The following is a 27,496-nucleotide window of genomic DNA, read 5'->3' as shown; positions in this document are numbered from 1 at the left end:
ATAGAGCGCAACAACATACTTGATAGTATAAAGTTCAGTTGTTTCACGTACTCCAAAAACAGTCTATGTAATTGTAAAAGGAAAAAAAAAAAAAAGAGAAAGAAGGAAGCCAATAATGAAAAAGTTTCACAGGTTTAGTTATGTTTTGTGTCACTTGGTTTTAGTACTTGTTAATATACATTTCTTTAGAAAGATGTATTATGAGAAGCAAAAGTTGAGTTGGAGCAAAAGAGTAGCAGAAGAAGCAGAAACAGTTGCCTCAATTTCATGTTCAGGACATGGAAGAGCATATGTTGATGGCTTTGTTGTTGATGGAAAGCCTATTTGTGAATGCTGTTCTTGTTATGGTGGCACGGATTGCTCTTTATTTTCCCCAGTTGTCCTGATGATGTTGAGAGGTAATATTCTCCTTCCTGCAATCCATTAAACTCATCCAACTCGGCATATCCGTAATCTAGTTTACCAAATATGCCTAAAGTATACACTGGCTATACAATTCGACTGTATAGGTATGTATATTATTTGTATTTTAGTATTCATTTCTACAATACCTATTCACTTTGTATATATTTTGTAAACTAGATGGCCGAATGATATTTGATTGGATTTTAACTATCTAATAATGGCATTTCTTGGTTTAACTAATTCAAATTCGTATCAAATATAATCCAAATGTACCTCAAGAAAGCTATAAATTTGAAATATAAGTTTCATATATCTTAAAGAACAAACTCCAATCATCAGTTTGTCAAAACAAAAACAAATCTCGCAAACCTGTTTTCGCAACATTTTTTTACACGGATTGCCCTTCAAAGACGCTGGTGTTTAATTTTTGCCCTTCACTTAAAAAAGTGGCCGAAAATACTCCGAAGTTTTGGGTTCGAACCCCCGCTCAGTAAAAAAAAAAAAAAAAAAAAAAAAAAAATTCTGCCTTGTAAGGCATAATTTACCTTAAAAGTCTGCCTATTCAGTTATGTCACTCTGTCTTATAAGGTAAATTCTGCCTTAAGGCAAAGGTTTGCCTTGCGAAATTTTGCAAGACAGATTTTTTTTTACTCTGCTGGAATTCTACAAAGGCCTAACTTTTACTCGAATTGGCATAATTTTGCTATGAAACTCTGCCTTGCGATTTTTTTTTTTAACTGAGCCGGAGTTCGAACCCAGAACCTCATGATATTTTAGGCGAAGGGCAAAAATTAAAGACCACCCCCCAAATAAAGGCAATCATGCAAATTGCCCATTTTGCAACAATGAAGCTTGCCATTGTTTCAAGCTTTTCCAACAACACCCATTTATTTTCAAGATTTTCAACCATCATGAACTTATTGTTTCATGTAAACGAAACAAAATCAGTTCAGAATCTCGGGATATTTTAGGCGAATGACAAAAATTAAAGACTAGCAATGTGAGGGGCAAAATTTAAAGACCACCCCCAAATACGGACAATCGTGCAAATTGCCCATTTTGCAACAATGATGTTTGCCATTGTTTCAAGCTTTTCAAACAACACCCATTTATTTTCAAGTTTTTCAACCATGATGAACTTATTGTTTCATGTAGACGAAACAAAATCAGTTCAAACCCGGGGTCAATGGAGTGGAAGGGGAGTCTAAAGTTTATTAATAATGGGCACAAATTAAATAATATTTAGAAAGTGGGTACATGTTAAATAGCGGTGCCGAAATAAAGCACACCATGGAATTTTTGCTAGGAAATCTAGGGAAAATTTGGTCGAATAAACAGTTTTGGGACTGTTTATGAATATTTAATCACTATTTGAAATGTAATTGAAAAATAGTACATAACTTGGCCCCTGGACAGAAAGACAAAAAGATCCCTAATTGAAACGGTCCCAAAACTGGCTATCCAACCATTAGTACATAACCCGGCTTGGCCCATGTGCAAAACTTCAAGTTTAACAAGTTTTTACTCATGGGACAAAGCTTCAAATATAATAAGTTTTTCCCCATGGGCAACACTTTTGACCTTCAAGGGTTTGCCTATTTGGTAAGCGGAGGTCAAAAGTTAAAGACCACCCATTTTCAGGTCGTGTAATTTCCTAAGTTCAAACTCAATGCTAAAATCCCTTGAGTTTGTAGCGGTAAAATCACAAACTCAAGGAAAGAGTGCTTGAGTTCGAACTCCGTATTCAAGCTTTTATCAATTCAACCTCCAGGAACGATTCACGGTTCAAACTTTCACAATCTAAGTGTGATATTCAAATTTCATGAACGATTCATAGAATTCAAATCTTTAGCAGTTAAAACTCTAGGAATAATTCACAGAGTTGAAGTGATAGAGTTTATATCTTTTACATGTGAAACTCCATGACTTTATCCTTGAGTTCTTAATTGTAGAACCACTAGTATGGTATGCTCCGTGCTGCGCACAGAGCCCAACATGAGAAAAATTTCAATTAGACAATATCATTCTAGTATTTTTAGCAAGCTAGTGACTCTTAAAGTAACAATAATATGCTTAAGCATCATAACTGAATGTCACGAATGTATAACAACACAAACAACATGATGCAGCTCAACAAAAGTAACGTATACAATTATTCTAGTTTTTATTTTACGTAAGATTGAGAGCTATAAAACCAAGTAGATTCTTAAAAGGTTGATGCAACCCATCTTCAAGTATTTCATACCATAATTCAGTCTTGACTGTCAAATCAATATGCCATTGGAAATCCTTTAGGATAAAAAAGTAGGAAAATGCGAAGACGATAAATGAAAAATGCAAAGTAGTGTAGGATGCGGTAATCTAAGACTTGCTTCTTCTACTACTCCTATTAGCTCGTGCTTTTTCACATGTGAAGATATTCTAACATAAACCGTACAATTGTAACGTAAATATGGAATATAATGGGGAAACTTAATTAGTAGGTTGTCTTCTCATACTGTTAGAATTAAATTATCAAATAACACGTATTCTTTCTATCTTTCTGAGTTCCTCATTATCATATACTTCAGTTGGTTGGCTACCTGAATTTTCACCTTGTTGGTGAGAATTCGAATCCCCACATTGTAATCCCCTCCCCCATTTCCCTCTCCCCTACCCCCTATGTAATAAAAAAAAGTTTTTTGAAAAAATATTCAAACTCTTTGACAACACATATGTATATGCATATTGCAATCCCCTCATATTTATTCTTGCTATTTATATACATCATCATCATCATCAATTCTTTCACTTGCTTCATAAATACATACATATGAATTTCTGTTTCATGCTTATATATAAAGTACATGAAGATGTAGTCATATTTTTTTCATCTATTTCATGCACATAATTTCTATTTCAAAATTAATGCAATATGTTGTAAAATAGAAAGAAATAATTTTTTCTCTCTTTTTACATTAATCGCTCCGATTCAAAAAGAGTGTCCACTTAGCCATATGCATACCTTTGTCACGCCCCGAGCCATGGCCTGGACGTAACACGGCACTCGGGCCTTGCTTGCATGTGTCCGAGCGAACCTCATGGCTTGCTTGTCAACATGGGCATCAAAACAATGTAATCTATATGATGCAATTTAAATGAATCATGAAAACGTAATTGCGGAATAAAGTCTTGAAGAAATCTCATAGCATGAAAAATCATGAAAACGTAATAGTCTGCAAACATGAAAGCATAACTGACTCTGTGAACTAACATCTGTCTATGAAACCTCTAAAACATGTCTGAATACTAACTACCAGGACATGGCCCTGGACTACCATAAACCGAATACTAATGCGGACTCCATGTTGAACCCCGAGAGAGCGGGGCTCACCAATAAGCCGATAATTGAGGTGATCCTACCGCGCGGTGTATGCTCTGAAAATCGGTATCTGCACCGTGAAGTGTGCCCCGAGTAAAAGGGACGTTAGTACATGATGAATAGTACTAGTATGTAAAACTCCGCCGAAATGAAGAACATGGCACAACATAGGTATAGGACATGAACTGAAACTGAATGCAACTTGAACATGAGTATGAAACGTGAGTAAAGTCTGAAAACAGTAAATCAATGAAAATATATGTATATAAAATTGCTTGTAACGTGGGGAATGCTATAGTATAACCGACAACATGATCCGGTACTTGCGTCCTACCGTGAACACTCACACCTTGCCGGGATATGAGATTTAAGTAATAATAAGCATGTAAGGATCCAAACCGCATAATGAAGGTGTTGCCTCCTGTCGACAACCCTTATCCTACGCTGGCTACGTAGTTTTAGGCTATCTGAGCCTTCTCGGTTAACTAAGCAATCCCAAAAACATGAACATGATATAGTTGGCTAAGAAGCCCATGATTTTCGTGAAATAACTTGTAAATAACTTGTAATCATGATTTCACGAAATAACTTGTAACATGGTTTCATGAAATATCTTGTAATATGGTTTCATAAGATAACTTGTCGTAGTCTTGCAAACATGTTCTTGATTCATGAGTAATAACAATAGTTCATAATTATATATATAATTGACTTGAAAACATGCTTGTAACTTGCTACATAAAATCATAAAATTTCATATAAACATAATGAGAACACATGAGGAAGAATTCATGATTCATGGATTAAGCTCGGGTTCCTAATAACCGTAATGGAAGATTAGGAATACAATAACGAATATAGATGCAAAATTCATATACATAAATACATAACTATGGGCTACCAATATGTTGGGTTTAATGCCCTAGGTTTGAACTTCATGGATATCAAGAAACGGAGCATGGGGAAGAACGTAGAGATTCCCACATGTGATGGAAGTTCTACATACCTTAATTGCTCCAAAATCTTGAATTAAAGACTTGAATTTTGGAGAAGATTTCCTAAATCTTGATTTCTTGAACCTTGAGATTGGTTTTCTTGAAAACCCTAGTTTAGGAACAATGATTTCTTGCTTAGATTATTAGAATATATGTTAGAATTGAGTTGGAAGGGTTTGGATTAACTTACCTTGATGTTTTGGATTGTTTCTAGGGCTTGGAATTGTGAATAATGAAATAGAAGAACTCAAGGCTTGGATTTATACAAAAGTGAGGCGGAGGTTATATGGACATATTATACGGTCCGTATAATATGACCATATTTATCATGGCTGAACAGAACGTCGATTTGGAGCGTCTTGAAGTACGAACGAGTTATACGGTCCGTATAAAATTATATGGGCCGTATAACGGAGTTCGTATAACATGATTAGTGAACGGACCGCACCGTAATCCTTCGATAAAATGGCCATAACTCTTTGTACGGATGTCCCTCGACCCCCATAATATACCGTTGGAAAGGTATTTCAAAAAGGTCCTACAACTTTCCTAACGCAAGTTCTAAAACATGCCATAAGTACGAGTTCGTCCTAGACTTAGACGAATTTAGAAGGCCTTAAGAACTTTACTTTTTGGTTTGACTTCAAAACGATCGTTTATCACCCGAGTTCATCCCAAATAGATTCGTATAGCTAAAATATCACCTTTATACTAGATTCATACATTCATACCTAATTCAGATTTACGGGATGTTACAACCTTTGAGAAAATACTAATTTCTAGACAAAATAGGTAATCTGACTAAATCATTCCTAATTAAATAGGTATTGAGATTTGATCACTTAACACTTAATAAGGACAAATTTGAAAAAATAAGATTAATTCTTTTTTGATTTGGTAAGTGGACACTCATTTTTAACCAAAAAATAAAGGCTAAGTGGACACCCTTTTTGAATCGGAGGAGTATTAATTTTCTTGTAAGATACTTTCAAATAGTTTATTCTTTCTAGTATGGACTTTAAAGTTCATTTTATCATCATTAACTTATTATATTCTAAAGAATACATTTTAAAAAGGATTAATTATAGAATTTGCACTTGGTGTGGTAAGTATCCTTGTTGAATCTTTGACTATGTGAGAATGAAATAGTAAATTAGAATTATTGCGAGCAAATTTTAATCCGCAAAAGTCTTTCCACCTAACTAAATATTTTAATATGGTTCCCCTGTTTTATTCTAAATTTGAAATCAACTTTATTTTGAAGAATAATTATCATTAAACAAAGATTTTGTTTTTAACTAAATTATTCTCTTCTTTAGATACTTGTAATTTAAAAAGTAATTGGCATATACAATTACATGTAAAATTTAGTGATAAGAGTATATGCATACTATTTCCTAAAAATTGTATCACATAATTAGATTCCTTTTTAAAAGGATTAAAAAAAATGACTTAAAAATCCTAAAAGAAGAGAAGGTCCCAAAATAAGGAGAAAATGGAAGAAAGTACGTGTTACCTTTAGCAAGAAAAGTTGGTCCCACACTAAGAGGGATAAACAGGAATTAAAAGAAATGTAAAACAAAGAGTCCAACATTGTTAAGCATGAGGAAATGCTTAATTCCACTTTTGCCCTTGTTCGCCCATGACAAACTCCACAAACTCCCATTTCTATATAAAAAAATGAACTCAAATCCTGGAATTTGAAACTGAAATGTATATGTTCAAACTCAAGGGAAAACCTGGAATTTAAATTCACACAATTCAAACTCCGGGATAAGTTCACAATTTCCAATTATAGAAAGAACAACAAATTCAATGATTACAGCCTATTGAAAAAAATGGGCATGTTAGTAATCAAAGAAACTCTTTGTATCAATGCAGGAGAGGACTGCATTGTCTTGAACTCAATGATACATTACAAGAAAGTATATAAATTGCAACAGCTCTTTTGGCAACGAAAATAATATAGTTGACAAAAGTCAATATTTGGCAACAATTTAGTTTATTTGCTGGCATATATGATGAATCTTTTAAAAATGAACTTATTTTTGTTGCCATATAGTATTGACTATTGATGGTTGGTTGTGACGATGGTTGTCGGTGGTGGTTAGCGGAGGTGGCTAGCAACAGTAATGGTGGTGGTGGTTGTAAAGGCAGAGGTGATTAATGGTGGTTGGTGGTAATTGTGGATAGAGTGGTGGTGAAAATTATTCACACAAATATTAAAACTTTGTTGATCTTCATGAGTAAGACCTATCCAGACCTAATAAATGCTTAATCTTAGTGTAAATAAATGCATTTAATAGCCTCAGGTCTGAACCATCAAATTTCAGACATCCATTAAATACAAACAAATGAGGCCTCACAAACCTCTCCTATACATCATGCAAGTCTAAAGGCACATCAAAACTATACATTCTATGTATGTTCCTATTCCAAATAAAGATTTCTTATGTATCCCTTCTAAAAGAGGGAAATTGCAATCTATCCGTGTTCAATTACCCTTTAGCCTTTCTGGGAATACTTTGATACTCTGGAATGTGAGTGAGCTCACTACACTGTAATCAATTTGCTAAAGTGTTAACGGCCTTGTTTCCTTCTCTAAAACAGTGTGAATACTCCAAAAGTTCAGGTGATTTAGCTTGTTCTTGATACATTTGATTATGTCCCGTATACTCCATCAAGCAATTCAATTAAACTCACCCAACTCGATCAGGGGCGGATCCACCCTTTAGGGTGGGGTGGCATGGCACCCCCTCGATTAATAATTTTTTTATATACTTATGTTGTAATTTGCTTAAATTAGTTTAAATATTTGATCTTGCTACCCCCAATCATAAATTAGACAAAGGTACCACGGCTGGTAGATACAAGTTTGAATCTATCTTGAACATTTTCCGACTCCTGTTTTTCGTTGCGCTTTTTACTTCCTTTGTACCAGTAATTCCCTTTTTCGGCCCTCCCAATTTTCTATTTATCTTTTTATTAATTATATTGTCTTTCCTCCTTTCTATTATTTTATCTGTGATCTCTGGCGAGAACACACAAATAGAAACGTCAAAATCCCTTAAATTAAGCATTTCTATTAATCTCAAATCTGTGAATTTAAATTGAAAAACTTGGATCTCAATGGGAATTTTGGATTGAGATCAAAATTCATTTTTTTTTATTTTTTTTATAATTTCTTTTGTTTATTACTCCTGCCGTCCATGTTTACTTGTCTATATTTGACTTGAGACACTCTTAATAAGCAATAAATAAAATGAGAAATGAATTGGAGTACTTAATGATAAAATGAGAAATGAATTGGAGTACTTATAATTTCAATTTAAATCACTTTACTACTTAAATTGTGTTGGAAATTTCATAAGCACTGCTTAGAAAAAACATGAAATTTATGATTTATTTTTGAGAACTTGTAGTCTATCTAATTCTACATTTACTTATGGGTTGTATTCACCTATTGAAGAGTTTTTCTATTATTTTTCTTATTTTGATTGGTGTAATTCCCTTATTAAAGATGTTATTTTACTTGTGCAAATTCATTTTTTAATATACATAAGAGATGCAAGTCCCTTGGTGAAAATGTTGATTTTACTTCTATTTTTAATGGGTGTTAATGAGTATGATTCCTTATTTAAGATGTTAATTATGTTCATTTGTTGATTTTTGAGATGTAATTTTCATATTTGCAAATAAAAAAAAAAGCTTATTAAGTTGACCCGAATAAACTAAAAAGAGATGGACCTGACCCAAATACACGTTCCTAACAAGATGTACATTGAAGAAAATTGTAGCACCCGCCACCTTCAAATCCTCGATCCGCCTCTGAACTTGATCGAGCTCGATTACATATTTTTATGAATAATAATCTAATATACAAGCTTTATCTGTTCAACTAATTCAAACACGTATCACATAGAGCTCATTTAAGGGAGAAGCTTTTCCTATTCCATTCTCAAGGCTCGAACCCTGCTGGTTACTTAGTACTTCCTCCATCCCAATTTATATGGTACAATTTGACTTGGTATAAAGTTTAAGAAAAAAAGAAAACCTTTTAAATTTGTGGTCTACAACAACCTTAGATAAATCATTTCATTAAAGGTAAAAGAAGAATTTTGAAGATAGTTTATTTCTAATTATAAAAAGGCGACATTCTTGTTGGTACAAATTAAAAAACAAAGAATGTCACATAAGTTGGGATAGAGAGAGTATATAACAAGCGTATAATAAGTATATAATCAATATCTATTATATACGCTCTGATTATACCCCGATTTTACGGTGATCATACTAACTAAAACTTAAAAAAAAAAAAAAAGATTGAGGTTAATTTTTATTCTGAACTTTGTTGGGCTGCTGTGAAATATAAAATCCCCCCCCCCCCCCCACCACACACACACACAAAAAGAAAAAGAGAGTTATCATTCTCAAACTTGTATATTTGTCACTTATTTCATCATTTATTAAAGAAAAGGAAGTTGCTAATGTGTAATTGCTTGTTTAATTAATATGCAGTGGGGATCCTGTATTCTTGGAACCTTTCTGGATACAAAATGCAGCTAGCAGTGCAGTAGTGATATCAGGCTGGCATAGAATGAGCTATTTCTGGCCTAACCAGTCCTTCATATCCAATGAGCTTGAGAAAACCATAAGAAAGATACATGCAATTGCCAAAAATGCTATCACAGATGGAAAATACATTATATTTGGTGTAGGCTCTACTCAGCTCCTAAATGCGGCAATTTATGCTCTTTCTATGGATAATTATCCTGCAGCAAAAGTGGTTGCAAAAATCCCTTATTATTCGGTAATTACTTCGTTTTTTTTTTTTTTTTTTTTTTTGCATCTACTCAATCTCAATGTTTAACTAGTTGTACGTATTGGCAGAATACCTGAAGACCCATTGAATTTGGCGTGTTTTGTTCAATCTCTCCTTGAACTATGTCTGGTCCTAATAAATACCCCCTTGTACTTGACTCTTTTTTTCGGGGGGGGGGGGGAGGGGGGTGGGGGGGGGGTGTATAATCACTACCCCTTCAAATAATAACTGGTGCTAATTACCCCCTGTACTTAGCTTTTATATAATCCAATGAATTTCAAATGACGTTAGGCGCGTGAGAGTGTAAAATAACAGCCACATCATATTAATATGATGTGTAAAGAAATCTAAAATACCATTTCCTTTTAAATTTAGCCATTCCGACGGCTATTTCCTTATCTCCTTCCATATATTTTCTCTATACCTCCATTAAAATACAGCCTAATATTTTTTTTTCCATTTTTCTTTTGAGGGGATAACGATTGTTAAAAAAAGCCAAGTATATGGGGTAATTAGGACCAGTTATTGTTTGAGGGGGTAAAGATTATAAAAAAATCAAGTACAGAGGGATAATTAGAACCAAGCATAGTTTAAGGAGGATCTGAATAAAACACGCTAAGTTTAGGGAAATCTTTAGATATTCTGCCTGGTTGTACTAGATTACATACTTTAAATAAGCTCACCTAACTAGTTGTAACATGTTACTTACCTTACTACACCATCATATTGCACCATCATTAAATTAACTTTAATTTATCAGCTTTATAAGTTTCAAACAGAATACTTTCAAACACATCATTATGAATTTGAAGGAGACTCATCCATGTTGAAGAACAAATCGGACTTTGCTGGAAATGTAATTGAGTTTGTGACTTCACCAAATAATCCAGATGGGAATTTGAGAAGTTCAGATCTAAAAGGCCCAAATGTAAAGCCCATTATGATCGTGCTTATTATTGGCCTCATTACACAGCAATTCTAGCTCCTGCTGATGAAGATCTCATGATTTTCTCTATGTCTAAGCTCACTGGTCATGCTGGAACCAGATTTGGGTAATAAAAACAACTTTCAATATTTAACTTAACAGTGATAATTCACAAGAACAATTTTTTTTATATAAATAATTCTCATGCATTTGTTTCAACAATTTATCTAATGTGTTAATAGCCTGTTTGGCCAAGCTTTTGGGAGGCCAAAAGTTTTTATTTTTTATATTTTAAAAAGTGCTTATTTAAAAAAAAATGATGTGTTTGGTCAAACTTTTGGGAGAAAATAAGTGCTTATGGGGAGTAGCAGAAACTGTTTTTCAGAAGCTAAAAAAAAGTAGCTTTTCCCCAAAAATATTTTTCAGAAAATATACTTAGAAGCACTTTTTAAAAGTTTGGTCAAATACAAATTGTTGCTCAAAAGTGCTTTTAAAATTAATTGATCAAACACAAACTGTTTTTCATCAAAATTACCTTTTTAAAAATTATTTTTTGAAAAATACACTTTTCAAAATAAACTGATTTTAGAAGTTTGGCAAACAGGCTTAAGTCATTCATACACATTAAAATAAGGGAAGCAGGAAAAAAGAAAACAAAAAAAATGATTTTTAGCCACTTCATGGACAAGTTATTTTACGAGAATCAGTAATGTTTTTTTCTAATATCAGACAATTTCTCCATTTTGAGTTACAAAAGTTAATTATTTTGGTCAAACACATTTGTAGCGTAGATCTATGTAAGTCTAAAAAATTATACTCCGTATAAAATTTTTAAAGAAGTTAAAAACCCTTTTAATATATAATAACACTATACGTGCATCTACTTCACATCAATCTATAAGGAAGAAAAAAAATCTATTGCTACCCTTGAGTTCAAAGATCACAATTAATTAGTTACACAATAAACTCAAAAGAAAAATAAAAATGCAAAATCAATATGGTGACGATTTTCTTACCTATTTGCTGAGTTGTGTCATATAATCGTAGAAATAAAGTCCACTACCCACTCGTCGACCCGATCTTTGAAAAATAGTCACTGTTTTGGAGTTTTAAATCCCACAAGTAGAACTCCAAAGATCCTGGTTTTCTCTTGTGAAATTTAAAACTCGAGAACGATAGCTATTTTTTTTTTATAAGATCAAGAACAAAGCTGTTTTTCAATTACGGAAGCTAAAAAGCGGCTATTTGGGCATTGGACCCTTTTTAATCTATTTGAAGATTATTTTTTGATTTTATTGCTATTCATTAATGAAGGTGGGCTATCGTGAAGGACGTGAATGTGTACACAAGAATGATGGTCTATATTGGTTTGGCTGACATGGGGATCCCAAAGGATGCCCAGTTGAGAGCTTTAACTCTTTTGAAAGTTGTTGCTGAAGGAGATGGGAAGCAACTATTCCATTTTGCACATCAAAATTTGAGGGATCGTTGGGAAAAATTGAGTCAAATCTTCTCTCTTTCTAAAAGTTTTAGCCTCCAAAGAATTCCAACTCAGTATTGCACATATCTTGAAAGAGCCAGAGAGCCATCTCCAGGTGACCTTTTTTTACTCAAGAAAACTTTTACATAATTAGTTGACGATAGGCCCATACTTATTGAAAAATACTACTAAATAAATATCAAACCGAGACAAGAAGTAATACATTAAAACCACTACAACCTCATAACAAACCAACGAAGAGGGGGATAGGAATGTTGTGCTGGGGGAGTTGTAGCACTCCGAGAGGAGTTGGATATTGTAGGCGCGTGAAGGTTGAGGAGGTGGAGGGGGCGATGCGTAAGATGAAAAGGGGAAGAGCAATTGGGCCAGATGAAATTCCAGAAACAGGGGAAGACCAATCGGGCCAGATGAAATTCTGGTGGAATTTTGAAAGAACGCGGGTAAGGCAGGCTTGGGGTGGCTTACAAGGTTATTTGATATCATTTTTAGGATGATGAAAATGCCTGAAGAATGGAGGTGGAGTACAATGATTTCACTGTACAAGAACAAGGGTGATATCCAGAACTGCAACAATCATAGTGGGATCAAGTTGCTAAGCCACACTATGAAAGTTTGGGAGAGAGTGGTGGAACCGAGGGTGAGGAGGTGTGTGTCTACTTCCAACAACCAATTTGGATTCATGTCAGGGCGATCAACTACATAAGCTATTCACCTTGTAAAGAGGTTGGTGGAGCAGTACAAGGAGGAGAAGAGGGAATTGCTTCTGGTGTTCATAGACCTAGAAAATGCTTACGACAAGGCCCTGAGGGAGGTTCTCTGGAGATGTGAAGCTAGAGGTGTTCTGACAGCTTATGCTAGGGTGATTAAAGACATGTATGATGGGATTGCACCAGGGATTCACTCTTAGCCCGTTTTTATTTGCTTTGGCAATGGACGTACTGAGACACATTCAAGAGGAGTTGCCTTGGTGCATGTTATTTGCGTATGACATAGCTTTGATTGACGAGATGCGAGGTTGGAGTTAACATGAGGCTCAAAGTTTGGAGACAGACCTTGGAATGGAAAGATTTCAAGTTGAGCCGGGCTAAAACCGAAGACTTGGAGCGTAAGTTAAGTGATGCGACTCTTGAAACAGACATGGATGTGAGACTTGACACACAGGTCATCCCCGAGAGAGGAAGTTTCAAGTATCTGCGGTCAGTTATACAAGGTAATGGGGAGATTGATGAGGATGCTACATATCATATTGCGGTGGGGTCGATGAAATGGAGGCTTGTGTCTGGGGTTTTATGTGATAAGAATGTGCTTTCAAGACTTAAAGGTAACTTCTACAGATTGGTGGTTAGACCGACTATGCTATATGGGGCGGAGTGTTGGCCAGTCAAGAACTCCCATGTTCAGAAGATAAGAGTAGCAGAGATGGAGATGCTGAGATGGATGTGGAGAGACACCAAAAGCGAAAAGGTTAGGAATGTAGATATCTAGGATAGGGTTGGGGTGGCCCTTGTAGATGATAAGATGCGAGAAGTAAGGCTGAAATGGTTCAGTATGTGAGGAGTAGAGAGGCAGATGCCTCGATAAGGAGGTGTGAAAGGTTAGCCATCGCGGGCTTCAGGAGGGGTAGGGGTAGGCCGAAGAAGTATTGGGGTGAGGTGATTAGGAAAGACATGACACAACTTCAACTCACTGAGGACATGACCCTTGATAAGAGGGTGTGGAGGTCGAGAATTAAGGTAGAAGGGTAGGGGGTAATCGGGCACTCTTCTGTTCCGTTTAAAGAGTTTTAGCATTATTCTTGTACTTTTCTTATTTTGGATCGCTATTACTATCTTAATATATGTGGTTTCTTTAGCCTCGGCTATCCTATTATCTTGCTATTGTTTTTGCTTGTTGCTACTGGTTACTGTTCGTCTTGCTATGAGCCGAGGGTCTCCCGGAAACAGCCTCTCTACCTTCCCAAGATAGAGTTAAGGTTTGCGTACAAATGACCCTCCCAAGACCCCACTTGTGGGATTATACAGGGTATGTTGTTGTTAACCTCATAACAAACCAAATTACAAGCAGAACTGAGATAATATATAGGTTGCATCACTTGCACCGAATTATCCTGCCTACGCACTCTCTGCTTGTGTTTGTGATCTAAAAGAGAAATCGTTGTGGCATTGATGGCAGCTTATGCATGGGTGAAGTGTAAGAGGTACGAAGATAAAAACTGCTCTGAAGTCTTCAAAGTTGCAAAAATCATAGGTCGTCCAGGTAGCAGATTCTCTGCTGGAGATCGTTATGTTCGACTCAGCCTGCTGAAGGGTCAGCATGATTTTGACATGTTAATTCGTCGAGTGAAACAGTTGGTTTCCCAAGAACATGAAGCCCGGGCAGAATCCATGTCAAGTTTTTATTAGATGATTATAATTTATTCATATAATCCCTGAGATTTCATCATGTAATATTTACCTGCTATATGATTTAAAATGTCGTGTAAACCTTCCTAGATTTCCAAATTTTGTTTATTGGAAGTATAATAATCTGAGAATAATAGTGCAATAAAGAAAAAGGAGAGGCTAAACGCAAAATATTGATCCAATTCTTCCTGCATTGCACTTAGTAATGTCACACCCCTTATGCCAACAGGATTAAGCCACCAATAATTCACAGATAAATGAAGAAATGGTCAAGACAACTGTCTAGTTGCGTAGCTACAATGTACCTGACACAAATTGATAGTCCAATTTTGAACGATTCAAATTCTAATCAAGAGGGTGTTTAGCAGCAACTAATTTCTTTGTCCTTTCAAGAACACTAAAAAATATGGATCCTCCAATGCCTATCCAAAGTACTCTTGGTCCCATTCCCTGAAATACAACGATAAATGAATTAGCTTTGCTTGCTTCATCATCGATCGTCATAGTTATATTAAATTAATTGTCAACGTTATATATAGTCATCACTTCCCACAAGAATGCCTTGCTGAACTCTGTTGCAACACTAATAATCCTAGAAGCTTTTTATATGAAGTTGTTGAAGAGATTAACTGTTTGAAGGAACTGGTGTTACTTTGGACCTTCATTCCCACCAACAAATGAAAGATGACAGACGACATGTCAAAAATCAATAGACAGTTTTGGAAATAAAATCGCAAGAAAAAGAGAGATGATTGATGATGATGCTTCTATCATATATTATGGCTGACAAACTGACAAGCTATTATGAAAATTTGTAACTCAATCAGTATAAGGAGGTTTATGCCAATTCGTCATCTGCGCTCTCCTTTTTGGAGGGACAAGATGAAAAGTGGCATTATAATCACTATATTTACAACCAAACATATGCACAGAAGTCATAGGACACGAAGCCACTACCTTAAAAAGAGTAGAGGCTCCTTCTTCTCTTACAATAGTGTTAACACAATGCATAATGCCTTCATACTGCTTTGCTGAACCCTACAAGCATAAAAGAAATAAACATAAGCAATCAGGTTTTCAGTAGTGAAGATGTGCAGTTAGACAGACGTGAGGGCACCAAACCTGAACCATCAATCTGGTTTTTATCACATCTAGAGGAGTAGTTATAGCTCCTGTTATTGCACCTGCAATTATTGTAAGATACAAATGTAACAGATCTCTGAAGAACAGAATTTATTATCGTGATATTAAATGTAGAATGGGCTTAATGTCAGAACTGAGAAGAAGAATCTAGATACAAGCTTTGCGTATTGTTTCTCTGCATCCATTTCCAATTGATTTCTATTGGAAGAAGCTCAAGCTTACTTTTCTCTAAACCCTGCCACCTATAAACTCTAATGCTTCAGCATCTTATGATGCTGTCATAGTAAAGCTTCTCAGAGCATGAGGGGCAAAATAATAGAAGTCTTTACCATCCAACACACTGGCATCGGATGAAGGACCACTATCAAGTGATAATGTTTCTCTTGAAAGTTCTTCTTCTTCTTGTTGTTTTTTTTTTTTTTTTAAATATTTTTTTTTTGGAGAAGCATGTCCTAACTAACATAGATTAGCTTGAAATTGACCCTCAATCCATAGAATATCCCATAGATTGTAAGCAAAAGGCTCTTGTGATTCATAAATATGTGCCGTTTTCATGTGTGTAAGGGTACGGACTATTTCACTCTTTGAAGAAGTACATTGATTATATACAGTTGTTTCTTAAGTGATGGATTTCGACAAATATCAGTCTACCAGTCGAAAAGCTAAATGACGCAGATTGTATCAGAGAAATCGGAAAAAATCCAAGACATGTGATTACCTGCAAAGGCACCAATCATTGCATTCTCGGGATCTTTAAGGTCTCTTTTTGCCTGCATAAGAACAAAAGTATGTCTTTTTTCAAAGAATAAGAATATAAAAACAAGTTTTTTTTTTAATTTATCGGCAGAAAGAGGAGTTTATACACAATCAGTCGGCATACTATTTATGTAAATTCTCTTGAAGCGAAAAGCAGAATGAAATTAAGCAGTTCCACCTCAATGCATAAATAAAAATATAATAAATGGTTGAAATCTTACTCGCCCACTGGTGCTTCAATTTTATTTTACTTAATTGCACGAAAGAAATAAAGGCCGAAAGCTTCCGTTGTAATTGTCAACTCGTGTAATCTTTATGTTTGAAGACTAATGGTGAATTTTGTAACTATAGACATTTTAACGATGCAACTATGCTTTGAATTTGTCATGTGTCACGGAACTGGTAATATTAAACCTGATTACAATTGATTACGTGTAAGCATCAATACACAGCCAACTTACAGCTAATTTATACCCTATCCGCATCTGTTCGTATATACAGAACTGGATAGCATCAAATGGTAAGTCTCGCAGTAGAAAAGAACCATAACCCTGCATTCAAGAAAGAAAAAAAATGGGTTTTCAAAAGGTTGAGCAAAAAAACCATCATTCAACATAGATATAAGTTTGTGATAACTTCCCCAAAAAAAAAAAAAAAAAAAAAAAAAAACTACTTACAGCATAAAGGCCTCTAAACCCTTCCTTAGCAACAATGAGTCGGACCGCATCAGGGGCAGAAGCAAATTGGCCAGTCTGCATCCTTTGCTTAACTACCTGTAAGTTATTCATAGCTTAAACCCGTGAAGCAATACCAAAACGTAGGATGGGCCAATTATGGTTTCATTACCTCAGTGGGTACACGAACAATAGAAGAAGCAGCTCCGCCAATAGCACCTGCAGTCTAAATTAAGTATAAATAAGCTTTTATACTTCGATATTTGAAATGTGGGACATTTTATCGCTGGCCCTTTTCTTAATTTATTCACCACAAATAAACGGTTGACATTTTATCAATTGCAATACTTACCAAATGAGCTATGGCACTAAGGTTTTCAGGTAAGCTGTCCAGCAATTTTCTCTTTGCAGGTTCATATACACCAACAAATATTGCCGATGCTCTGCAAAGAACAATGTGGAGTCACAAATCTGCTTTGATGAACAAAAGGAATGTATTCGGAGGAAAGCAGTCCCAGAATTCCAAAAGACTACAATAGTTGAAGGCTGTAACTTGGTTATAGAACCCGACAATGTGTAGAAGATGAATTCCACAAATAAAGATCTAGTGGCCATATTGTTGAATGATACAAGTGCAACACAGTGATTTTGTAGGTTTTATAGGAAGTAAAAGATGTTGCGTAACCTAATAGGGAAATATTGGTCATCGTTACCCTGATGCCCTCCCCCTCCCCCCTGCCCCAACCTCCCTCCCCCTCTCCCTCCCTCCCATCCCCTCCCCTCCACTCCCCACCCCCGTCCCTGCCTCCCCCTGTTTTGCTTATTGTTACGGGGGAGAAGATAACTAGTTTGGCTTCACCTCAGGTTACTATAAACTCAATTAGGCAAACAAGTATTATACAGACCTATCACACCTCACATGAAAGATGAAAGTGAGTGTCCAGAGTCCCTTTATAGAGCTTTCTCTCAAATGCATGCTCCTATTTTTTTATCAACAAAATAGTCATTATCCAAATGACTACTTCAAGCAACCATACGATTTAGTGATGCTGAAGCCAAATATATAAACTGTCAGCAAAATAAGTTCACACAGTTTAATGCCTTGTTCAGTTCAATTAAGTCTTAGGACTGGACAAGCCTTTTGTACACATAATGTATTCAGAAAGGGCCTGAGTGTAATTTTTATATTGCACAATATAAATCGAACAAGAAGCTCATCCATGGATTCAGATTCAAAAATAAATTATTTGAAATACGGACTACTTACGGTAGGACACCAACAAGATTTCCAGCCAATCCTGAATAGAGGCCTTTCAAAATGATTTGTCCCCCACCACGAACTGCCTAACATTAAAACATGAAAAACTGGTCAAATCAACTAGTATAGTAATTTGAAGTCCTTGTATTAAAGAGATTGATACTCCACTTAGCAGCTTGATGGATGAGAATAAAAAGGTTAAGAAGCCGTTTAAAACTTGTCAAAAGCTAATCTCATTGTCTTAACTACTCAGAATCAGAATGTCAAGTGAAAAACTATAAATAGTTAGTATGTGCTAACCGTAAGTAGTAGTCAAAAGGAAGAACAATCATAGAAGATACTCAGGAAATGTTTAACAGAATAAACCTGCTTGAAGTCGAGTTTTAATTGTATCAATTGGATACAAAGCAGCTTCTACAACGACACCAGCAGCAGCTCCAGCTACAGCTCCCTCTAAAGAAGTCCAGTGTAAGATATTACAATAAAAAAAAGTAGATGTAAATGGTGAAAGTCAATGCTTTGAATCTGTCACTAGAAATGTACACAATAGAAAGCAACACAAAAAGAAGGCTTTGACACTAAAAGCTGCTAAGATATAACTATCAACTACTCTGCCTGGAGGTATATAACGTCAACCCAGCTCATCTACAATCGAAAAGAGCACTTAAAGGTGCCATTCAGCAATACCATCTCAATCATGCACCATCATCATATGAGAAGCATAAACTAACAACATTTTGCCCAACTATGTGCCACAATAAGATGATAAAGAAAATTCAGATACTAGATCAAACTTCTGACTTATGAGAGGATTTCAGTCACAATTAAATAGGCTTCGTTTTCACCCTCTAAATCCCCCAGTCTGTTCAAAAGCCACTCAAACATGGTGTACATCTAATCTTTTAATAGAATGAGCTTCTAGTCCATAAATAAATGAATAAACTTAGCTTACGAATTCCCAAGCACTGCATCCTCTGCATATGTTTCTATGCAGACTTCATGCACAGTGGTGACCTAGTGCAGACACAACAGATCACAAACGATGATCCCCACATAACACTATAAGTATGCCAAATTTTGTTTCACTTAAAAATTCATAATTTTGTACATAGTCTTGCTATTATTGCGGTTATCCTGAAAGCCATCTGAGATTCTTATAAATAAGTGAAACTGAAAGTACATGCAAGTAGTCTCAAAGGCGATGCAAAATTTACCAGAAGAAGGAAAATTCTTTCCTCGAATCTTCTATTTTCATCTTTACTTTTTCAGGTTCATATTAAAAGATTCAATCACACTCTAGTAAGTTAAAAATCTTGATCTAGTCAGTAACGCTTCAAAAAATATTGTGGCAACTTTGAGAGCAATTAGACAACTTACCATAAAGTATGCGTAAGAGATCAAATGGATTCTGTTGTTTGCTGATTGATGCAATAGCTTTCTTTGACTTGTGGTGGGACTTGAGTGCCTCGAAGTTCAGTCTATCTTCTACGAGAAGAATTTCGTATCAATCATCTGATTTATATAACTTCTTCTACTGGTCTTAGGAACCATTGTTAACGTGTAGAAGGTATAAGGAACAATGATTTTGCAATGGCATAATATATAGATAGACACCTTAACTTGGACTCAACTGACAACTAAACACTCCAACTTTGAGAATGCACACCTCAACTTGTCCCCATTGTATCTCATGGACACCCGACGCTGACATGGCACATAAATTTCAGAGGTGTCTAGATGATCATTTTGTAAGTTGGGAGTGTTCAATTGACATTAGAGGCCAAGTTTAAGTGTTTATCTAATTCATATGATAATTTATTTTTCACTAAACAATTATAAATACCACAATGAAACAAAAAAGAGGTTTGCTTATCCAGAATCGTAATAACAAAATGAGATTCACAAATTCCATAGTGTTAACATAAAATCATCATTTACTATGAACTGAACTTCAATTAATTAAGTTTTTAATAATTGCACATATAGTATAATTGTCAATTTTAACTCTAATTACAAGCTTCATTATTTACAATTCCGAATATGAGAAACTATATGGCACTCCAAAGCTGGTCAGTCTTTAAAGGCCAATGAGGAAATTAATTCAAATTTAGACACTTGAAACCGAATGGATGCAGATTGCAGCATAATAAACAATGTGAGATGCTTCAATTATTAAGCAAATAACCGGTACTTCTTCTTCAAACAAGGCAACTAAGGATATATTTTATCATTGACATACAGAAAAAAATGTATATATATACATATATATATAGGAATGTAGATTGTAGACTCTTCAATCAAGCAAAGCTTCGTCTTAATCCTAAAATCTAAGCTTAACATGTAGAGAAAATTACCCGGCAATTCCTTCTTCGAGTTCATAGCCATTGCGTAATTGCTCACGAATAATCAGTAAAAATGAAATCCAGATGTGTACTCTTAAGAACTATATTAGCACCTGTGCTTGTAGAAAATACTCCCTCTGTCCCAATTTAGTTAGCACTTTTGACTTGGCAAGAAAGAAATTAGTAGTATTTTTTTTTTTTTAAGGTAAAAGCGAATTTTAAAGTAAAATTGCTTCAAATGGTAGAAAGGTGAGTGTTTTTTTTTTGTTGGAGTCCGCAACCTAAATGACCAAAAAAAAAGAAGAAAAGAACCAAAATACCCCCAAGAAAAGAAACTGCTACCAAAATATTCTTAACGCAAAGAATTGCTGCAAAGAGATTTAAAATCGCCAACCGGTTCGATTAAGTCACTGTGACGATGAAATTCTTTACGCTATCTTGACTTGTATAACACGAAGTTCTGCGGTATACAAGTCAATAATTTTACGATTTTTCGGGTCTATCGCCGTCCGTACTTGATTTGATGTACCTGCGTTATACAAGTCAATAATTTCACTGATTTTTCAGTAGATTCTACTGCCCATCCGTACTTGACTTGATGTAAAGTTGCATGGAGCAATAATTTGTTGCGTTATATGGTACCTTTAAACTCATTCAAACCTTATATAAAGCAGATTTTGGACGAAAGGAAAACACAAAAATTTATCCAACTTCTAAATTAGTAAAAAATGGAGGATGTGTCAACTGTTAAGTTTCTTTGTTTTGGGATGGAGAAATTATTTATGGGTCTAATAGTTTGCGTTATGATATTCCCCCAAAATATCATGTTAGGTTTCCACTCGACCTAAAATATTCAAGACTACTCCAATCCTTGTATAGTAGAGTTAAAGTTAGTAGGCGAGAATTTGATTTAATTGTGATAGGGATATCTTTTTCACCGCAAGGATTAGTTAGTTATGGCGTGTGGAATATCGTAGACGATGTCTCTTTAACTGATTATTTGAAGGCTCCGGATGATTATAGGGAATGTATCACTTTGAAGTCCTTGAGATGTATGTCGAAAAGGTCCCCATAAATCGTCTTGAAGTTCTGGCTAGAGCTCCTCAGGAAGCCTTAAATATAACTTATCGCGAAGCCTCGTCTAGAATTGTAACGACTCGCTCGGTCGTTATAGTCTTTTCGGTACTTTTGACCTTTCCCCGAGCTTGTTTAGCTCAAATTTAACCCGAGGGAACCGTTGACACGCTTTTCGAGGTGTTTGAATTTGATTTGGGTGACTTTTTGGGAAAATTGGGCTTAAAGCGAAATAGAGTTGACTTAAAGTTGACTTTTGGGTAAACGAACTTTTTTCGGGAATCCGTCGATTTCGAGAGGTCCGGATGGTCTTTTAGAACTTGTGTGTATATTTGGTTCGGTTCCCAATGCACTCGGGTGCATTTCGGGACTTGGGTTGGGAAGTTGATGTGGAGGTATTGGGGGTTGGCTCGGTCAATGAGACCTCCGTTGGGAATTTCGAGGCCACAAGTGCGTTCGTAGCATATTTTTAAGTATGTCTGCATATATGGTATGTGAGCAGATGGCCTCGGGTGATAGTCGGGATTTCGGGTTGAGTTGTGAAAACTTGGGAATTTCTGGAGTCTGGTGGCCTATATGGCGGCACCGGCCCACACGCTGCCGGCGGTCACCTCGTCGCTTAAGGCCCCTAGCGACCCAGGCATGACGATGGCTACGTAGCGGTCATGGGACCGCCAAAGCAGTATGTTGGATGCGGAAGCGGGTGACGGGCAGTTAATTTCATTAAATGGGTGTTAAAAGCCCTAAGTCCCTCATTCTTTATTATCTCAACTTTAGAGTTATTGGGAGCTGTTCAAGGTGATTCTTAGGGGAAAATCTTGGTGGTAAGTCCTTCTATCTTCCTTGCTATCCATGATTTCATTATCACATTGATTCCATTATCATGCTAGTTCACTAAGAGTTTAAGAATTGAAAGAGGGCTCATTGGGTTCTTCATTCTAGACTTTGTAATCTTGATTTATTGGTTGGGTTAGCTCTAGTAAGCATAGAATTGATGATTAGAACCTTTTATTGCATGAATTCTTCCTAATTAGTGACTAATTTATGGAATTGGAAGTTAGGGTTTATACCCAAATTTGGGGGTTTTGCCTAGAATCCGAATTTTAGTAAATTGTTGGTTATTCTAGCTTGATATTGATGGGAATTGATCACCTAGAGCTTGAATTTCATGTTGGAACCTTCAGATTCCTAATTTCACCCTTCTAGTTCATAAAACCCATTCCATGGGTTGGGGGATTTGATGTTTAAATAGAAGTAAGGTTTGATCGATGTTAACTGATTCTAATTTCTTGATTCGAATGTGCTTAAGACTTTCTTTATCTCGAGGCTCAAAGGAAAGGAAAGACTATGGTGTGATTATGGAGACCTTGTTGTTCGGCCTTCCAGGTAGGTTACGGTTTACCCTATGGTGAGACTTCGTTTAGCGAAGCATATATTTAGACGATATTGTTGGAGAATGCATGTAAACCTTCGGGTATGAAGTTGGGTTGGATATTGTCTTAGGTTGGGCCTTGTTGTGTGATTTGGGGGTTAGCCACCCCGTTGTGTTGTGACTTATCTTGTTCTATTGTTGTTGGCTCGATGCCACGTGGAGACAGTAGATATTGGTGACTATTGATATATCTTGATTATGATATTGTAGCACCTTACTTGTTGTCGTTTGAGACGAGAATAGTGATTCTATTATGGCTTGTTGTGTAGCCTTTTATTGATATATTTGGTGTGCCCATGTGTGGTACTTTTAATATTGATTTGATTATTGACATTGAACTCATACATTGCAAACATTCTCATCCTTCATGATATACTATTGATACATTGATGATATACAAGGAAACACTGTTATGAGCTGGGATTAGTTGGATGAGAGTGACGTGAGGACCGATGTCCGATGTTTATCCCGGAATCGAGGTATGAGTGCTGGTAGCGATTGCCGAGGTTGTTGCCTGAGGGTGCATGGACTTTGCGGGTCCCCCATAGGTTATGCTGCCGAGATGTGATGTTCCATCATCGGAGTACATATGTACGGTGCATATGCATTGCATTCACACTTCATACATTATCGCATTGCATTGTACTATGGCTTCTATTGTGATATTCTCGTGATGTACTTGTGATATACAGATTCGGATTGAATATATTAAGACTTGGCACATTTGGGTTTAGATGCTATAACATAGGTGATGACGTGTACTTGGTTACTGGCTCGTGATTGACTTATACGTTGTTGATTTACATGTTTATCTTACTTTATTGCCTTGATATATGTTAGCTAATCTCAGTCGGCCTATGATACCTACCAGTACTTGTTGTTTGTCGACTTTGCACTTACTACATTCTTTTATGAATACGAGTTCCGGAGTGGTTCAACCTCTACTCCTCGTGGCTGATAGTAGTTCGAGGATTGTTGTTTAGAGTCTTACAAGGTGAGCACGAGAACGTTTGCCGCCTTGAAGATTCTTCTTTTATTTATGTCTTACTTGATATTCTGAGACATATTGAGACTATTGATGTATTATTATTACTTCCAGACTTGTAGATTCTAGTTAGATGCTCTTGTGTGACTAGACCAGATTCTGGGGTGCACTTCTTTACTTTCGCATTTTCTATATCATTATCGTAAGACTTACGTATTTCTATCTCTTCCGCTTGTTTACTTATTTATTCATGCTTTTAAAAATTTTGGGATAAGAGTTTGCTTACTGAGATGGGAAAGGTAGGTGCCCGCACAATTTAGTGAAAATTGGGTCGTGACAAGAATTCGTCGGGAAGTTCAGCACAAGTTGCTAATGTGGAGCCTACTCACGTTAACACTTATCCTGACAAGAGTACTTATGAAGACATTTTGAGGAGTCAGATGTCTCTAGAAGCTTTATGCCAGTAATTGATGGACAGAGGCAAATATTCATTATTATTATTATTATTATTATTATTATTATTATTATTATTATTATTATTATTATTATTATTATTATTATTATTATTATTATTATTATTATGTGTAGTAGCATATGTTTATTATTTGTATGGTAATAGAGATGTTGATTGAAATTTTTAGGGGTTATACAACTGATATGAGTAATATCGAGCAGTTCTCTCAATCAGGATGGAACATCCTTAGCCTATCCAACTATTCAAAACGATGCTCCTTCCCCAAGTTTCGGTGCAGTTGATTACTATCGATAGGTCTACTTTTTGAACATCAATAGTATTATATTTGATGTTTAGTAGTTAAAATACTCTATTTTCTTCTGCAGGGAAAATTTTAAACAAAATGAGCTCGTTGCACCAAATGTGTATCATTCCTCAAACCTATGCAATGTTTATCGGTAGGTCCATTATTTTTACATTAAATAATCTATATATTTTGATGTTTAGTAGTTAATATATTTTACTTATTTTTTGTAAGAAAAGACTTTTACTGGATGGTGTTGATTATCCGAATTATATAGAATCATTATCGAGTGATAGTGATGGCATACCTAATGCGGAGGAATCAGAGGATGAAGTCCCTTTTTCAGTGAGTGAAAGTGAGGATGATACTAATCTTCAAAGTCAAGTACCACTATTAGAAGCGATGATGCAAAGTCTGTCACACCAGGAAGAACTGAATTCACAGCATCCAGTTCACCAGCAAGAGTCGATGCCGCAAAGCCAATTTTAGGAGCAAGAGTCGATGCCGCAAAGCCAATTTTAGGAGCAAGAACCGATGCCGAAAGAAACCACGATTTAGTGGCATTCCAAGGAGATTCTCTATCTTGATCATCTTCAAGGTCGCCTTGATGCCTTTGTCTTTAATAGGGATGAGGATCATATTCATCAAAGATTGTGCAAAGAGCCAAACGATCTTGTAAAAGAGGATGTTCATATTGAAAAAGGCATGACATTCACCTCGAAAAAGTCATTGCAAAAAGTTGTTAAGATTTTTGCATCCATAAGATGAGGGAGTTCAAAGTTAACGATTCCACTCGAAAATATTAGCGATTGGTCTGCAGGCGAAATAATTAAGGCTGTCAATATATGCTCCGTGGTAAGGCGACTAATGATAAGATATGGACTAATTCAAAGTTCTATCCAAAGCACACTTGTGATATGGGTAAATGTTCGCATGATCATTTCAATCTAGATATCGATATGATTGATGTTGTACTAGTTGGCGACATCGCATAAAGCCCAACGTACCCCCTTTGCTCAAGTTTATTTAAATTTTTATGTTAATATAAGGTTCCTTGTTGCTAAATATTGATATTGAAAATTCTCCAGGTTAAAAATTAAAGACTGCATTACAGCTGTCACGACCCAACATGAGGGCCGCGACGGGCACCCGGTGCTAACCCACCCGGGCACCTCTTAACATACTTTTACATCTCATCTAGGTGAGCCACATGGTTAAATCATATTTTTCATTCATCATCATTCTAATCTCATTGGGTGACAATTCACTTATATCATCATTAACATCTATGCCCATATAAATGCACATAAGCCGACAGGGCTAACAAAATAATATCCAAAATATAGGCCGACAAGGCCAAACACATCTAACCACATACACATATCTACGAGCCTCTCTCTCTCTCAATACATCATATCATATAGGCGGGACGGGGACCCGCCGTGCCCATAAATATGTACATAAAAGAATCTATACCAAAAGGCTGCCTCCGACGAAATGGAGCTCGCTTGGTAGTCCCCCGAATAAAGCGACTATGGATCAGTCTATCTCCCTGTCCACCTGCGGGCATGATGCAGCGTCCACAAACAAAAGGACGTCAGTACGAAGAATGTACTGAGTATGTAAAGCATGATCAATATCAATATGAAAGCATATGAAATAACATAGGATGGGAGATAATAGCATCATCGTCATAGCACTTACTTGCTTTCCATAGGGACATTCCATTTCTATTGCGTATCCGTGTACATACATCCATGTCCGTACTCATTTACCCTTCATATCCATTTTCGTATTCGTATTCATATTTCCATTCGCACTCATATTCATATCATTTACATCTCATATATATAGCCTATACATATACTTAGCATATTCGTACTCATGTTGATGTTATATACATAGCATTTATATAGCATACCCGACCACGAAGGTTCGGTGTTTCACATACCTGGCCCTACCAAGGCTCAGTGTCATACATACACAGCCTGACCAAGGCTCGGGGTTATCCGTACCCAACTGCAGTGGTGCGCGCGCGCATTACATATATACATATCTACTATATTCTACCCGGCCATATAAGCTCGGGGTTTCATAATAGCCACTCATGGGCACATATACATACAAGCTCATAAGCACATTTAGCCTTTTTACTATCGTTATTCATTACATTCTGTCGTTAGAGGATTACTCGTCGTATAAGGAACTTAGTACAATCGTATCATATCGAGAATCATAAGCTTAGTAGCTTTTAAAGATAAGATCGTTGAAGAATACAGTAGGTTCATAAAAGGATAGCTATTTGGCTAAAGAACCATGCCTTATGAAAGAAGGGTTAGCCTTACATACCTTTCCGTCCAATTATTCTATCACTTGCACGTTCTTCTCCAATGCTCATGTTTCTACCTTCATTAGAGTTATACTATCATTAGGAAATTGATGACTTAACATACATAACGAAGGATAGAGAAATCGGACAGCATCTCCTTTATTTATACGACTTCCTCCATATCATTTATCAACTCCCAAACATCAATAATAACATTCACAACATCATCACAATAGCCTTTATTCAACTACATTATCTTTACTTCCCAATTCGCTTCAATTCATCCATATTCATGGTCATATCACACAATTTCGTTCATTCATATACAAGGTAT

General features: G+C 35.9%; 1 protein-coding gene and 1 pseudogene across 1 annotated transcript; one reads left to right on the top strand and one right to left on the bottom strand.

Annotated features, from left to right (window-relative positions):
* The first annotated feature begins 34 nt into the window (after positions 1–34).
* On the top strand, positions 35–14,754 carry LOC132046224 (tryptophan aminotransferase-related protein 4-like; annotated as a pseudogene).
* On the bottom strand, positions 14,572–20,674 carry LOC132046228 (S-adenosylmethionine carrier 1, chloroplastic/mitochondrial-like). The gene is made up of 12 exons (XM_059436795.1): positions 20,597–20,674; positions 19,620–19,727; positions 18,609–18,695; positions 18,252–18,324; positions 17,337–17,427; positions 17,157–17,210; positions 16,988–17,083; positions 16,772–16,861; positions 16,273–16,324; positions 15,534–15,595; positions 15,369–15,449; positions 14,572–14,861 (listed from the first exon to the last, which is right to left on the bottom strand). The coding sequence occupies exons 1-12, from the start codon at positions 20,625–20,627 to the stop codon at positions 14,757–14,759; spliced, it is 930 nt and encodes a 309-aa protein (XP_059292778.1). The 5' UTR covers positions 20,628–20,674; the 3' UTR covers positions 14,572–14,756.
* Positions 20,675–27,496: the final 6,822 nt, after the last annotated feature.

This window comes from Lycium ferocissimum, unplaced genomic scaffold (genome assembly GCF_029784015.1).
Source record: "Lycium ferocissimum isolate CSIRO_LF1 unplaced genomic scaffold, AGI_CSIRO_Lferr_CH_V1 ctg992, whole genome shotgun sequence".
Taxonomy (NCBI): Eukaryota; Viridiplantae; Streptophyta; class Magnoliopsida; order Solanales; family Solanaceae; genus Lycium; species Lycium ferocissimum.
Note: the sequence above shows the minus strand (reverse complement) of the source record. Positions and strands in the feature narration are given on the sequence as shown.